Raw genomic sequence first — 17,476 nt, 5'->3', positions numbered from 1 at the left:
GTGGCCGGGAGGGCAGTGCTCCTCTAAGAGAGACCCCCCCCCCGCCCCGCGGGGGTTACCCTGAGAAGTCTGAGTAGGAGGACGGGCCCTCCCTGCAGCGTGCTGGCCTCCTGAGCGAGGACTCCCAGCCTCCAGAAGGGACTTTATTTTGTTGCCTACAAGCCACGCAGTCTGGTGTTTTGTTACAGCGGCGGGAACAGACTGAGACGCTTAGTCTTGCTTCCAGAAGGCTCCGTGTGATCTGCCGTCACCCCTACACCTACCCGTGACCTCCTGCCACACTCCCTGCCCCCCCGTTCACCCCACCTCAGTCACGTTTTTGTCCCACTTCAGACCCTTTTTATGTTCCTGTCTGAACGAGGCTAAACAAGCATCTGTTGTTGCCAGGAAGTCTTAGAAATCCTTTAATCCGTCTCTTTGAAAAGTTCTTTTGCTGGCTTGCTCCCTTATTTTTAAGGCTCCTGCCCAAATGCCTTTCTAAGAGAGGCCTATCCATACCCTCTTGTCAAAAGTACTGCCTAGGCCCAAATTCTTGTCTTTATTAAGCATAACTTTTCTCTATAGCACTGTGTTAATTATCGTTCCTCCATGTCAGATTACCCCAAAATCTAGCAGCTTAAAACAACAAGCCCGGAACATTCCTATCAGCCGGAAATTTGCGTGGCTCAGGGTCTCAGGAAGTTGCAGTAACATGAGGACCAGGACTCAGGTCATGTGAAGGTTTGGCGGGAAGAATCGCTTGGAAGATGGCTCCTTGACATGCGGATGGCAAGAGACTTGGTTGCTCACCAAGCGGACTGTTCCATAGAGCCACTTGACTGTCCTCATAACATGGCAGCCAGTTTCCCCAGAAAGAGCAAAGTGAAAGCCACTGTGTCTTTTATGACCTAGCCTTGGAAGTCACACACAGCCGTTTCTACAATGTGCTGTTACGTATGAAGGTCAGCCCTGTTTAATATGGGAGGGGACTACACAGGGGCATGAATGGGGTGTCTGAGGAACATCATGGGAGATTGGCTACCACTAGCACTGGTGGTTTGTCACTGATGTCCCAGTTTTTAACCCTTGAAGTCCCGTATCCCAGGAAACCTAACCATCCTGGGCAAACCAGGCTCCTTTCATTGCTCTATGCCCAGTGCCAGAACAGTGCTGGCACATAGATTGTTCGGTATTTGAAAAGAATTTTTTTACCGCAAAAGTTGTCTGAGGGTGATTTTTATTTCAGGAAACTTGCTTTTGAGATGGTCAAAATCTTTTAAAATAGGTAAGCCTTCTGGAAAAGATACCCACTTTAAGAAATGTACCTAGTACTAGTCATCAATGGGGATAAGCAAAAACAACGTATATTTTCAAGTTTCTCTAAAAAGGAAGGCAAATATGGCTATATAAAGAAATTTTGGTTTTACTTTTTTCTTATTTTATGAGTCTTCCAGCATCTGTTCATTCTTCGTGTGCTATTTCCTCCTTGTCTCCTTCGATTCATTTTCTTTTTTTTTTTTTTTAAAGATTTTTATTTATTTATTTGAGAGAGAGAGAGAACGAGAGATAGAAAGCACGAGAAGGAAGAGGGTCAGAGGGAGAAGCAGACTCCCTGCCGAGCAGGGAGCCCGATGCGGGACTCGATCCCGGGACTCCAGGATCATGACCTGAGCCGAAGGCAGTCGCTTAACCAACTGAGCCACCCAGGCGCCCTCCTTCGATTCATTTTCATGACCTTTCCATGTCAGCATCTTTGAACCCTTCGAAGTTCAAAACGCTCTTTACTTTTCCTCTTCCCAGGGCCATTGTTCTTTTCCATACTTTCCAATGTACTGCTCTTCTTCTGCAGTCTCCTAGACAGCCTTCCTCTGTCTTCGTGGTCTGCACTGCAGTATGTGCAGATCATCAGACTAATTTTCCTAAGCCATTTTGCCTCACAGGTCACTGTTTATGTTCGAGAATGGTTGTCAGTTGCCCAGAGAATGCGGTTTAAAGTCCTTTGCCTGGCTTTCAGTAGCTCCCACTACCTGTCCCCCATACTACCAATCTCCAATATGTGTGTTTTTTCCACACCAACAAGCAATTCTCAGACACCGGCTGGGAGTCCTACAAGTCAGCTCAACTCTGACACTATCTACCTGGAGACAGGGCCAGATCCCACAGGTTAAGGGCTCCGTCCCACAAGACTGACCCCACTTCAGATGCCAATAGCAGGTCCAGGTTGTTACCTGTGCTTCTGACCAACTGGCTATAAGCCAGACAACCCTCTCTGGTTTGATTTATTTGCTGGAGTAGCTCACAAAACTCAGGAAACCAGTTTACTTACTAGATTACTGGTTTATTACAAAGGATATTAAAGGATACAGATGAATAGCCAGATGAAGAGATACACGGGGTGAGGTCCAGAAGGGTCCCAAACACAGGAGCTTCTGTCCCCATGGAGTTTGGGGTGCACCACCCACCTGGCACATGGATTTGTTCTGGTTCACTGACCTAAAAGGTCTCTGAACCCCATTCTTTTGAGGTTTTATGGCGGTTTCATTACATTGGCATGATTGATTAAATCTTTGGTGATTGAACTCAACCTCCAGCTCCCTTCTCCTCCCCAGAGGTGTGAGGGTGTGGGACTGAAAATCGCAACCCTCTAATCATATCGTTAGGTCCCATGGCAACCAGCTCTCATCCACAGGTCATCTATGGGCTTTCCAAAAGTCACTTCATTAACATAACCCAAAACACTGTTATCCTCTTTAACACTTGTTTTTTTTGTGAGCTCTGTGCCAGGAATGGACAAAGACCAAGTGTATATTTATTATGAATCACATCACATCATCCTTTAAAATACTAGTTTTAAATTAAGACTTCCCTACCCTCAAGGTGTTTCTTATAATTTGATAAGGATGGTAAGAAATACCCAACGACCACATTACAGACTGGGTCATGTACAACAAAATATAAAGGTGCGATGGGTATTTAGAATAGAGAAATCTTATCCAAGTAGATCCGAAAAGTTTTCATTAAGGAGCTGACATTTCAGATGGGTGGTGAAAGAGGGAGAAGATGGCGGACTTCATCTGCAACTGAAGGAGGGAGGTGGAAGGTAGAAGAAATACTAGGGAGGGAGGAAACTACAGGACATATTTAGGAAGAATATAAGTCTAGTTTGTGTTGAAGCATAAGATACAGGTAAAGACGAAATAAGACTAGAGAGGATTAAGGTATTGGGTAAAAGGTTGAATGCTACACTTTGTTGTTCATTCTTCATTTGGTAAACAGTAGGAACTCAAAAAGAGTTTCAGTTTATATGGGCATAAGGAATAGGAGTGGTCCTTGAGGTCCAGCAGCAGTATCTGGAATGGGTTGGAAAAACACTAGAAAGGGGCAGGTCTATAGCCAATAGCTCCTTGGTAAATGCAAGATGACTGACCAAGGGACCTTGTGTTAAACTTCTCTGCCGTATATTCAGAGTATTAAATTAATCGCTGCTGACAATGCTGTAAAAAATGTTTCTTACCAAATTAATCATTTTACTGAAGAATTTAAACTGAGACTGCCCATGTAAAAACTTTAGATTTGAAAATATTAAAATTTAGAATTTGTTTCTGGGTACTGTGACATAGCCCTTAAGATAGTTCACTTAATTGCCAAACTACTGAAGTTATGTTACACACTATAAAAGTGACAGTATCCATGAAGATGTAGTCCCTTTCCAATCCTGAAAGATGTTGGAATGTTGATTTTTGATTACTACAAAATTTAAGATAAGAGGAAATAAGCTCATCTTCAAGTCAGCTGAGATACTGGTATTGATAGACAGTCGTCTGTTGTGACAGGCTTACTACTTTTCACATACCTATATCGCAGTAGCAACTTGTTTTTGTTTTTCTTTTTTTAAGATTTTATTATTTGACAGAGAGAGAGAGACAGCGAGAGAGGGAACACAAGTAGGGGGAGTGGGAGAGGGAGAAGCAGGCTTCCCACCGAGCAGGGAGCCTGATGCTGGGTGGATGCAGGGCTCCATCCCAGGACCCTGGGATCATGACCTGAGCCGAAGGCAGACGCTTAACGACTGAGCCACCCAGCGCCCCAGCGACTTGGTTTTTAAAAGGAAAACTTAAAAGGCTTGGTTGGGATTAACTTTTGGGGGGGTAACAAAAAATATAAAACTAACATTTATTAAATGGTTTACTTCTTTGAATTCTGTGTTCGTAAAAAAAGTTAAGTAAAGAATTACGATTTTCAATAAACAATTTTAAAACATTTTACTACCTCTTGGTTTTTGGGCATCTCGATATGCAGAGTTTTCTGTGCTTAAATTAACAAAGAATTGAGATATTCTCAAAGAATTGAAAAAACCTGGTTTCACAGCATTTAAAATAGAACAGATCAGCCAGTTTCTGGATTCTTTGAAAAAAGAAAAACATAATCTAAATAAAATAAATTCAGTCTTTAATATTTAGTAAAATTCTGCTGACCTATTTAAAATTATGATCATTCTTAATGTATTTAAAAAACAAAAAATATTAGATAATGTGACATATTGGAAAGGGAATAGGCTTTGGGGACAAACTGGCTTCCCCCCTTACTAGCTATGTGACTGTGGGTAATTGAACCCTTTCCTTCTGAAAAACGTTCTTCCTACTACTTAATTGTAGGGTCAGAAGGATTACACGATTCTAACTGTAACTGTTTTCTATGTATTAGACCAATGGTTGGCAAACTTTTCCTACAAAGGGTAAAATAGTAAATATTTTAGGCTTTATAGGCCTATGGTCTCCACAACTATTCAACTTTTTCACATAAAAGCAGCCATAGACAGCACATAAATGAGTGTGGCTGTGTTCTAACAAAACTTTCTTTATGGATGAATTTTGAATTTCATATATTTTACACATGTCATGAACTGTTCTGATTTTTTTCAACTATTTACAAGTTTTAAAAAATCATTCTTAGCTGCTATTCCATACAAAAACAGTGGCAGGCCAGATTCGGCCCTTAGGCCATAGTTTGCCAACCACAGTCTTAGACATTTAATTACACACTGCGAGGTGCAGGTGCTATAACTTAACTTCACAGATGAAGGAAACGGGAGCAGATGTTATGTGACTGACTTGGAGTCTCCCAGCCAGTGTCAGATCCATTAAAAATGGCTAGTGTAGAACCTCACACATGGTCCAGAGTCAACTAAAAATATAGGCATTTTTGCAACAGTTTTCATCTTTTTATTCCACAGCATTTATTGGATTATGAGGCCAGTATAGTGCTAGTCCCACTGAAAGAACTTTAGAGTTTTCTTATGAGCAGTTACTTGTTGATTGACTTTGTCTTAATGTTTGAAAAGATGGCTTAGTTGAAACACAGGCAGGGGAAAAAAAAAATCACTATCTTGGTTATATATAGCCTATTTTTCTCCTGAAAGACCTTCAGACACTTTTTTCCATTCAGTCTATAAACATCCCCGTGTGAGAGAATAATTAGCTTCCTAATTTTATGTTTGGGGAAATTGAAGTGATAGTTTGGGGATGTTATGTGACTTTAACATTGTATCTTAGGAGGCCATAATATTAACATCAGAACTAGAACTCATATTTATGACATCCCATCCTAACTTAAATGCTGCAGTGGAAGTAGAGGAATAATACACAAAAATATAGTTCTGAGACTTTCTAACTTCATCATGATACAAATGACCTAGGACAACAGTAGTTTAGTAAGGGATTTTCAGAATAATTTCCTATCTTATAACTAATATAGCTGGAGCAGTATAAAGAACTACATCAACCTAAATTATAAACAGAAAAGGAAAATGTTTAAGTCACTTTTTTCTTAAATATAAGAATTTGCTTAATTTGCTTCTTGCCTAAAATCAGTAGTATACTGGAATTTGCTATTTTTAAAGGAAAAAGAGTTGCACTTATTTCAAATATAAGAGATGCCTAAATATGTTGAGGATGTTTGCCAATTGCAAAGCCTTATAAATATTTGTTTTCCTAGTATTCTACTACATGGGGGGGCAGTTTTTTAAAAATCACTTTTGAAGATTTTTAGGGTAAAAAAAGCAATGATGATTCAGAATGAGAACATAAACACCGCTTTAAGCCTGGATTGACTTTCCAAAGCAAGCTTGAACTTCTTGAGCCCTGCTTTATTGTTTCAGGTCAAAATGCATGATCAATGTATGCTATTCCCACTGTCTAATTTTGCTCAGCATTTTCTACAGGAACAGAGCAAAATATTTTCTACACCTCCTTTACAATTAAAAAAACCCCATGTTTCACACTTTAATGAATGCATACATTCTCATGGTAAGGGATATATAGTCCCCCTCTGTACTGGATCAGTCATCGGGGTTTATTGTTACTCTATCTTAAAACCAGAAATAGGATTATATACAGTATACCCACCAACACACACACACACACACACACACACACATATACACCCCATCCTCAGCATCCCTGTTTGTCCGAATTGAGTACTGTTATTGCATTATGTAAATTTGTAATGACATATGTTCTCGAATAAATATTGAAGTACAATTCTACTATCCATAGAGAGCTGGTATGTCTCCTCCATATTGCTAGTAACACATTTTTCTACCCTAACAACCTCGCCATCCCCAAACCACTTTTAATTTATAGTTTATAATATTTGATCCTTGCTTTATTGTTCCTACCACCAACTCTTGAGTTTATCCTTTTTGTAAGCTTGTCCAGTGACTTTTAACACATTCTTTAGTTACTTGGATCAACTTCTTATTTTCCCCTCAATGAAAAAATTGAAATGACCTGTAAACTTTTTGACTTCATGGCCAAGAACATTTTTTAAAAGCAGAAGCATACACATAAAAAAAAAAAAGAATCCTGGTGACAACTATTTTATAAATATGTGACTGTATTTTTCTTTATGTCCAGAAACTTGTATTGAATAGAATTCAGGTATATTCCTCCCTAACCCACACAGTTCATAGATCTAACACCAGGTTTTTGTACCAAAATGGGCAAGAAAATGAAGGCACAGGCTCACTTTGTATCAATAAAGGACATCAAACACAGTCATGAGGCACTAACGACATATTAAGCATAGTCAACTCACAAAAAGCAAGTGTTCAAAGTCCTCGATAACTTTTCTCCCTTTAAGATTTGGCAAAATCCAGTCTAGATATTTTAATACCTCAGAAAGAAAAAATAAATAAGAGATGCTACGTTAAAACATCAGATTACCTATTGTCTTTTAGAAATATAAGGAAAGGAATAAAATGAAGGGAAGGGACCACAGATTCCCTATATTCTTGGATTATCCTTCCTTTCTGAGGGTCTCAGATGTCTGTATGCATCTGTAGAAATGCCAGCTGTACCTGAAGATTGAAGGGATTGTTGGTAGTTGGCTGACATGGTCCCTCAACACTATTAAAAGTTTGTATTACAAAAACAAAATTAGCTTGATTTCTGCTAAACCCTTTGTTAAAAGCCTAAGTCAAATTTGGTTATTTGAAGGTGATCTAAAAAGTTTAAAATAAAGGAAAAATATATTCTGGCTTCCCAGTAGAAACAGATGACATATTTAGACTTCAGGAGCAAATAAATACACCTTAAAGCCAAGCAAATTTCTCTCCTGTTGCAGACTCCATACAGACTGCGAAAACAGTCACTGTTTCTCTAATGCTGATGACAGCATCACTCCTAGAACATACCAGGAACTAGCTTCACAACTTTAAGAGACGTTTTCTATGACATAACATGAAAGATGAGGGTTTAACTTAGGTCTGAGCAGGCAGAATAGACCTGCACTTTACAACATCTCTATCACAAATACATGACAATTGAACAACAAAACACAGCCCAGTCTCTGTTTACATCAAAACCACTGTCTATGTGATATATAATTACTTGCTTTCTATGGGTTAATATCACCCATTGCCAAGACCAGAGCTGGCAGTCCATGGAGCATGCCATTTACTACAGGTAAGCCTAAGTCTATAACTGCAGAAGTAACATGGAAATGTATCAGCCTATGCAGAGTAGTTAAATATATTTTTAAAATTTTTCCTAGGAAATTAATTTTGATAATATTTCCCAAGTCCTTCAACTAAAGATAACTTGATAATTTTTGTTTTTTTTTAAATCAGAATCTACCAAAATTTTTTAACTGTTTCCAAGTATCAGTAACAAAGGAGCTGATACTCCTTGTATTCACAACTAATTGTTACTATATCAGTGAGTTACAATAAACTGTTTTTGCATGCTTGAAAAATTAATTGTAAAGAAAAAAAATAAGGAATACCTATAGGAGGATCCCAATAATTTGGTGTTTTTGCTTTAAAAAGAACCTCTAATATTCATCTCTGACAACACAGTTTGTATATATATGTATATAAAGTTCATTTCCATGCTTATTACATAAAAATAACTATAGGAAATCAGTATCAGCTGATATATATCCAATTAATTCACTGCAGAAGGGAAAATAAGAAAAAAAATCTGAAGTAATCAGTAAAGCTCACAGTTCAAAACATTTTTTTCCTTTTCTTTTTTTCTTTTTTTTTTTTTTTTGCTTGTTTGAATTTTTTTGGTAGTTTCATCTGTGCTGTGTTGAACAAGTTGATTCCCAGACTAAGGGCCTCCGAGTAGATTTGAAAGGAAGCCCGAAGACTTCTTATTTTGCTGTGCTTCTGCTTCTTGGTCTTGTGAAAGTCCCAATTCACTCTCAATTTGATCAAGCTCTGACTGGTCAAGTAGTTCAAAGTCATCACCTTCCTCAGGGTCTGTGTCGTCGCCTGGGCTGGGGGCAGCCTGAGAAAGTGCTTGCTGCGCACCTTCCAACTGCTCTTTGATGGCTGCTGTCACTGCGGCCGCGATGGCGTCCCCAGCCAGGTTGCGCATCAAGTGAAAGGTTTGGTCACTGCTCAAAGGAAGGGTGAGACCAGCTGCCGACTGCCTCTCTCCGCTCGCTCTGAGACCGCTGTCCAACTGCTCTTTTTTTCTCCTTTGCTCAGTGGGCAAGCCAAGGCTGAATTCATCTTCATCATTTGTTCCCGTGCCGTTTTCTACCGATGGAAAATCGGAAAGGTCTCGAGAGAAAACTTCTTCGCTCGGTCGGTCAAGATCTGTGGAATGTATAACACAAGTTCATGCTTGAGCACTGCGATGAATTTGAAAGAAAAGAACTGTCTAAACGATAATCTGACTTCAATCCGAACCCTCCAGGCAAACTTGACATTCACCTAGCCTCCTGGTTCAGTTTAAATCAACTTAAGCACATACTGGACCCCTTTCAAATCTGGGACACTACCACTCTACAAATACACAAATACCGCATGTCCCTGCTACTTTAGTTTTCCTCCTAAGTACCAAACAGTATATGTAATGGCTTAATGTTCAACCTAACGTTAGCTTGAGGCTTGACTTAACTTTTTTTTTAAGTTTTTATTTAAATTCCAGCAAGTTAACATACAGTGTATGAATTTCAGGTATACAATATAGTGATAACGCTTCCATACAACACCCAGTGCTCATCACAAGTGCCCTCCTTAATCCCCATCACCTATTCTACCCATCCCCCACCCACCTCCCCTCTGGTAACCATAGTCTGTTCACTATTTTAAAGAGTCTGTTTCTTGGTTTGCCTCTCTCTTTTTTTCCTTTTGCTCATTTGTCTTTTTTCTTAAATTCCACATACAAATGAAATCATACGCTATTTCTCTTTCTCTGACTTATTTTGCTTAGCGTAATACTCTCTAGCTCCATCCACATCATTGCAAATGGCAAGATTTCATTCTTTTTATGGCTGAGTAATATTCCACTGTATATGTGTACTGAAGTTTAAATGTTATCGTAAACAAAAGTTTCATCCTGCCCCAGGGAGGGTTTTCACTTTAAGCCAATATGGATATGCATGATCACAAGTTAAAAAAAATACTTCAATTGGAGGTTTTCATGGATTCTGGTGTAACAAAGGGTGAGTATTATCCTGCCTCAGCATTATTCATCCATAGAGATGTGTATCTCAGCATCTGTAACCTATGTTTGTTTAAAGCAATGAATTAAAAGAAAGTATTGCTCCTTCTATCCCATATTCATCTTAAGAGCTTATGGAAACATTTGGCTTTCCCTAAATATTGCTGAAAGTGACCATGCCCTATTTGCCAAACTTGTGTTCAGAATACATACAGGAACACTTTAAGATTTGGGACATTTGAAAGCAATGTCAGGTTAGTAGGCAGACAGTGATTTTATTGTTTTTCACTTTCCATAGAAAAGTTTTCAGTACAACAGTTAACTCTTTACAACAAAGAGTTAAAGCCTTCTGTGTGGGTTGGATTACTGCTGCCCCTTTTGTTGTGTAATGCTTAAGAACAAAGGGTTTGCTATCCTTATCTTGATAATGTTGGGCTTGTACAGCTTGAGGTTTTTTTTGGTTTGTTTTTTTTTTAAGTAGACTCTAAGTCCAATGTGGGGCTTGATCTCACAACCCCATGATCAAGAGTCACATGTTCTACCAACTGAGCCACCAGGTTGCCCCATGAATATTCTAATACACTTTAAAGGTGAGGAAATTGAAGCCTACAGAAATTATGTCACCTGTTCAAAGTCACACAGGTAGCTAATGACAAAAGCAAGACTACACTTGGGTGTCCCAGTCTCCAAGCCTGTCTTTCAAACATTGCACAGCCTCCCTCCGTCCTCTAGGAAAAGAAAGTGTGTTCTTGCTTGTAAAAACACATATAAAGCAATTCATAATCTTCCATTATAACCTCATATTTTCAGTATATGGCTAAAATGACTTGAAATAATCCAACGAGGCTAGTAAATGTTAAGTTACTGCACAAGACTGTCTATTTTAAACTATATTTATCCTAATTATAAAAAAAATTTTTTTAAACTAACTTTGAAGACAAACATGAGTGGAGTCAGCTTTAGACTTGGGGAGCTGGTCCTCTGCACTTCAATCCTTTTTAATGAGGACTAGCCCTGGATGTATGGGATGAGTGTCTCTCTTCCATTCCTTCCATTGTTGCCAAAAGTAATGGATATTTGCCACCAGACATTTCAGAAATTGTTTTCACTGTCAATTATTTATTTGTTTTCAAAATAAAGGCAGATTTGTATATTGACTGTCTTAGATCTTTTTCTCATACTTTTAAAAAAGTAAAAGCTTTTGATATATGATTCATATACCATAAAATTTGCCCTTTTAAAGTGTACAACTCAGTGGTTTTTAATATACTCACAAAGCTTTACAACCACCAAATACCTAATTTCATCATTACAAAAAACTCATATTAATTACCACTCACCACCATTCCTCTTCCCTCAGCCCCTAGCAGCCAGTAAACTACTTTCTGTCCAAATGGATTTGCCTCTTCTGGGCGTTTCATGTAAATGGACTGATACAATAGGTGGACTTGTGTGTTTGACTTCTTTCACTCAGCATAATGTTTTCAAGGTTCATCCAAGTCATGGCATGTACCCGTACTTTGTTTTTATAGCCAAGTGGTAGTCCGCTGTAGAGATACGCCATATTTTGTGTATTCATTCAGCAGTTGACAGAGGTAAATATTTTTGCAGATACTCATAATATTAAAAAGAAGAATATGTAAAAATGTGAGCATACCATCAGAAGTGTCTGTCTGTGGAGTGTACCCTTCTGACAGGTTGAAGGTCCCATTGTCAGTCCAGGAGACCTCGGACACGTCCGTGTCAGACACAGACAGCTCTTTGGCCGCAACCGTGAGGCTAATCTGTGTTAACATAGACAGCAATGACACATTTGAAACTTCTGACAGAAATCTTTTTGAAAACTCCATACGAACCCCCAAACTATCAGAATAATAAAAACCAGATGAATCACTCTCCTTTTGAAACTGTTCAATCATCTTAGAGAAATAGGAGGAGCCCATTAGGCAAATCATTCAGCTTCAGGGCATATAAATAAATTTACAGTCAAACCGCACAGCAACAAATGGAAAACCAAACAAAAAATACCTTAGGACAAAGAGCTGAAAGGTCTAATTCACTGTCATCTTTGTGACTTTTTTCTTTATCTGCTTCTGTTGAGAAAAAATTTAGAGGCTTTCAGTGTCCTGGTCAGCTTAGACATAGTGTACTTTATCCATTCTACAGTGGTACCCTGACCCACATTCCTCAGAGTCTCCAGTGCTTCCATTTAATTAAATGTGTGCACACAACAAGCTTCACGTATCTGCAAATGTTTCAGTTCCAAGGGAACGGTCCATATCAGTGATTCTAGTAGGGACTGACCCAGCAGCAGCACCGCTGATGGGAACTTTTTAGAAATGCAAATTCTCAGGCCTTACCAACTATACCAACTAAATCAGAAACTCTGGGGTGGGGCCCAGGACTCTATGCTTTAATAATCCCTCCAGGCGACTCTGATGCTTGCTATAGTTTGAGAACCTATAAGGTCATAGGCCAAGTTAAAGAGTGAAAAACGATCACTTTGGGTTTTCCTCCGTTTTCTTTTCTTTCCCTTCTTCTCTCCATCCCCTCTTATGCGGCTCCCACACTCTTTCTTAGCCCTAGCGTGGTTTTTTATTTGCAATTGTCCACCCCAAAATAAGACAACTGAAACAAAGGAAATCATAAGTAGCAAATATAGAATTATTAAATTCTTTCCTCCTTCCCCTGACAATTTGAATTAAAAAGTGAATTTCTTACGTGTTTGAGAAAAGCATAAAAGCCTAAATAAATAGGTAAAGACTACATTACTTTGGGGGGATTAGCTTCGATATGTAATAAAAGGCTAAAAGCACTTTGAGACATATTCAAAGTGATTTCATAATAAACAGGCAGCTGACATCCCATCCCATGCATGGAATCTAAAATTCAAACTTTACCTACCAGATCTCTTACGTTTCTTCTGATTAATATATTCTCCAATTCCAAAATCTAGCTTCAGCAGAACTGACTTGATTTTGCTGTATAGTTTTTGTCCAATATCATTACACTTTAATAGGGGACACAAAAATGCACACAGCACTGAAACATAGAAAGGAAGAGCACGTCAGTAAGATGACCTTCCTTTCAAAAGGCTACCTCTGAGTATCTCACAAAAATAGTTCGGTCAGTAAGACAAATACAAGTTTTTTTCTTAGAGAAGTGCCTCTGTGAAATAAGTTCATAATTTCTATTCTTCCTCCTGTTAATGAATACATTTTCCCCTACACACACACACACACACACACACACACACACACGCATGCATGCACACACTATGCTTACAGTCACTGTTTTCAAGGACTTGCTATTAAATCAACTTTCTCCCTTTTATTCTTTCACCCTCAACGTTGACACAAAGATTACATGCTTTCTTGACAACAGTCCTGGATTAAAATCTGCACTCTACTTATTTGCTGAATAAGCCATTTCGCTATAGGAAAGTTATTATCTATTAGCCTCTCATCAGTAATATTGGGATAATAATATTATCTCTTGCGGTTTTGTGAAGAATAAATGAAGTGAATGCAAACCATCTGAATAATGCCTGGCCTATATCAGACTATCCCCTGGCTCTCTTCTCCTTTAGTTCCTAAACAAGGCAATCAAGGGCTGATAGTCTATATGAGTTCCATCTGAGAGAGTGGATTTGTGCTTTGATCATCTGCCATGGATGTTACATATTAGGAATACAAAAAGAAATGAAGCCTGATCTAGAGAATGTACTGTATTCCCTAGTGTTTACTTCTTTGTTGTTGTTAGAAAATGTGCCCATTTACCTTTTAAATAGGAGTTGCAACCTCAAATATCACTAGAAGCCAAGGAAGCATATGTACATTTTAAAAGCTGGTGTAAGAAAAATGGGGAAATAACCAGGGTTAGTTCAGTGGAGAGTGCCTGTCCCATCTCAAGGTGGCAGCACAAGACCATATTTTTCAGGAGAAGATGGAAATCTATACTTTTTTTTTTTTTTTACAGCACTGTGGAGTTATATTTGACATATAATAAATTGTACATATTTAAAGTGTACAATTTGATAAGTTCTGACATATGCATACAACTAAGAAACCATCACCACAATGAAGATAGTGAACATATCCATCACCCCCTAGATTTTTCCCATCTTCCTGTTAATCCTTCTCTCTTGCCTTGCCCTGCCCCTACGCACCTCATCCTTAGGCAACCATTTGTGTGCTTTGCTATTAGCTAAAGATGAATTTGAATGATGTATAAATGGAATCACACAGTGTATGTTCTTTTTTACGTGGCTTTTCCCATTCAATCTAATTCTTTGGAGATTTATCCAGACTGTTGCGTACATCCATTTTTTTCATGCTGAGTAGTCATTGTATGGATATACCACAGTTTGTTTACTGGTATGTCTATGGATGGACAGATAAGATTGTGTTCTGTCTTTGGTTACTACAAATAAAGTTGCTGTGAACATTTGCAGACGAGTCTTTGTGTAGGTATATACTTTCATTTCCCTTGGGTAAATACCTAGCTGTGGAATAGCTGGGTCATATATAGTTTTTAAGAAACTGCTAAACGGTTATCCAAAGTGTTTTTACCGTTCTATCTACCCACCAACAGTATGTGAGAATTTCTAGTTGCTCTGTATCCTTGCTAATACTTGCTATGGTCAGTATTTTAAATTTTAGTCATTCTGGTGGGGGTGTAATGGTATGACATTGTGGTTTTAATTATTTTTTGAGCCACAGAACATACACAAGGGCAAAGGGATTAGTGTGTTTGTGGGGGATGGGAAATATAGCTTACTTATAGTTTTACTGACATAATTTAAAATCAAATCAAATCACTTGTAACCCACCCTGCCTTTTGGCAGCCGTTCCTCCAACTCTAAAATATAAACATGTCTCTAGGAAAAGGAGAAACTTTGTAGAGCAGGAAATTAAAGGATAACCAATATGCTGTATAGTTAAGGACTCATCCTTCCTCTTCCAAACTATGGAAGGCCATGTTGACCATTGAATGATACCATATGCATCACATAAATTAGCCAAATGTTCTACCATACTTACACAGTAGATAGCTGAGTATAACTCCAGGAATGTAACTTCCCAAGACTGTAAAAAATGTGCACACACTGCAGACCAGGAGACAAAACTAGAGATAACAGAAACAAGATGTGACATTATCTATAACTCCAAGACATTTTCGGGCACAGGATACACAGACAATTATTTATCTATATGTGATCTACCATGTTATGGCAAATGTTTTTCAAACAGTGTTCTTTTGTATTTGGGTCTGCCTGATGACTGCTGTGTTCAGCCTGCCTTAGTCCACTCTAACACTTAGTGATAATCATTGTGAGGTTCCAGAAGCTAATTTCTGGCACAGAGAACATCTCCCATTAATCATGCCTGTGGCTATATTACTGTCAGATGCAAGAGAACTGAAGACTAGTATGTCCCCAGAAACTTCTTTTCCTCAGGATCAGTCACTGAAAATAATGCAGCCTGGTCAATAACCCTGCAAGTTCAAACTACTTCTATAGACTCATCAAAATTCATAAACACAGCAAAGCAGAAATTAGAGGCATTTATATAAATAGAATGGCAATTTGCACAGGTGATAAACTGCTAGGATGAATCCACTGGCCATTACTATCCTTCCTAACCATATCCATTCCTCAAATTGACCCCACTTCTAGGTCACTTAGGAACCAAATGGGAATGAAATGAAATTCCTACGGTGAAATGTGCTTATTTTCCTTCTGTCAGTTATGACCAAAAAAATCTTGGTTGTTTTAAGAAATTTAAACATCATGACAAAAAAATCTCCCATAAAGCCTTCACTTGTTTTCCACATCCCAGTCTTAAAAATAAACTACTTTTATTCTTTTGATTTATCTTTAAATTACGGTATTAAATTGGCAAGCAAAGAAAATTCATTAAGGGAATTTCAAAAAGACATATGAGGAAAGAATACATAACTCTGATCAGTAACTGATTAACACCGTCAGATGAAACTTGATTTCCCAATCTTCGGCACAGGGTTAATAAGTTAACTAGTCAAAAGGAGAACAGATGAACTTACAGAACAAACTTAAGAGCTGTTTCTGAAACAGCAGAGGCCCTTGAAGAATATGCAATTCGAATAGCAAAATGGAAGAGGAAGGACCATAAGCGTTGAAAGAATAAGTGTAGGAAAACATTACCATGTCCGGAATTCGATTTCACAAAGAGATTTCATATTAGCCCCTAAATCTGTAACATCATCTTAAGCCAATTGACTTGGAGTACATTAATGCAATCCAATGCAGAAGTTTTAAGTTCAGAATTTTCTAAAAATGTGTTTAATCATTTCAGTAAAATAGGCATCAAAAATGCAACTCTCCCTCTCCACCATATGGGTATCTATGCTAAGAATTACCTTTGGGGATTAAAAAAAAAAATCCACACATATACAACGTTGCCACTCTAATATGCTCAAAATGTGTCCAAGCACGGTTCTATTATCAATACTACTGGAGTTAAGCGATGGCCTGTACATGGTGCAACCAGAGGGATTTTCAGTGTCGACATTCCTAGGCTCTTCCAACTACAGGTGGAGGTTCAAGGAACTTGAACACAACACTGGTGATGGCTCTGCCCTTAAACCCACATTCTCACAATCACAGCTGAAGCCACCTCTACACATCCAAGTACTCCAACGGTGTGCACCGTGCAAACCCTTCCAAACCACTTGCGACCCTTCTCCTCTGGGGTTTTCATCTTAATTGGAAAAACACACATTCCATTTATATAAAGACTCTGAGTGTCTTTGCCACAGGTTTTCTTTACTAGATAGATCATATAGGAATCTTTACTTTTTAGACTGACTCTATTTATCTCCAAAAGCACCCTCAAAGGACCGTATGTTCATTTCATCTCCCTTTGACTTCGGAACCAGCCTAAGTAATAGAAACAAATTCTTTTTTTATTGAATTGTAATTGACACACAATGTTATGAGTTTTCGGTGTACAACACAGCGATTCAACATTTACATACATTCTGGATACTGACAAGTCTAGTTACTATCTGTCACCTACGTACTTAACATGATATTATTGACGACATTCCTTATCTGTAATTTACATCCCTGTGACTTACTCACTTTTTTGAATTGAAGTGTAGTTGACCTATAATGTTACGTTAGTTTCCAGTGTACAACATAGTGATGACTTTCATAACTGGAAGTTTATACTTTTTAATCCCTTTCCCCTATTTTGCCCACTGCCCTGCCACTCTTCTTTCTGGAAACCACCCGTCTGTTCTCTGCATGTATGTGTCTGTTTTTAAACTGAGATTCTTCATAAGGTATTTTTTTTCTCCTTGGTCTGGCTGATAGCAAGACCAGTCACCATTTTTGTTAATGAGTTAGATAAACATGTATAAAATAGAAAACCCATCCAATCTTGAAATATAAGTTTGAGGATTTTCTAGTGCTAACACCCTCACATTTCTGAACCTCACTAATACCAGCTTTTATGGAATTTGCTCCTAGTATATTATATCCAGGGCCGGAGAACCCT

General features: G+C 38.4%; 1 protein-coding gene across 1 annotated transcript in view; it reads right to left on the bottom strand.

Annotated features, from left to right (window-relative positions):
- Positions 1-5,178: 5,178 nt before the first annotated feature.
- Positions 5,179-17,476, bottom strand: part of RETREG1 (reticulophagy regulator 1) — a 127,421-nt gene continuing 115,123 nt past the window's right edge. Inside the window, exons 5-9 of the mRNA XM_028098012.2 lie at positions 14,978-15,062; positions 12,840-12,977; positions 11,964-12,028; positions 11,593-11,719; positions 5,179-9,085 (exon numbers count right to left, since the gene is read on the bottom strand). Coding sequence (XP_027953813.1) covers positions 8,592-9,085; positions 11,593-11,719; positions 11,964-12,028; positions 12,840-12,977; positions 14,978-15,062 — 909 coding nt within the window. The 3' untranslated portion in view covers positions 5,179-8,591. The remainder of the gene's footprint in view (positions 9,086-11,592; positions 11,720-11,963; positions 12,029-12,839; positions 12,978-14,977; positions 15,063-17,476) is intronic.

Source organism: Eumetopias jubatus, unplaced genomic scaffold (assembly GCF_037043125.1).
Source record: "Eumetopias jubatus isolate StellerSeaLion01/CBP00866 unplaced genomic scaffold, mEumJub1_p1.0 scaffold_5, whole genome shotgun sequence".
Taxonomy (NCBI): domain Eukaryota; kingdom Metazoa; phylum Chordata; class Mammalia; order Carnivora; family Otariidae; genus Eumetopias; species Eumetopias jubatus.
This window is presented reverse-complemented; position numbering and strand designations above follow the sequence as displayed.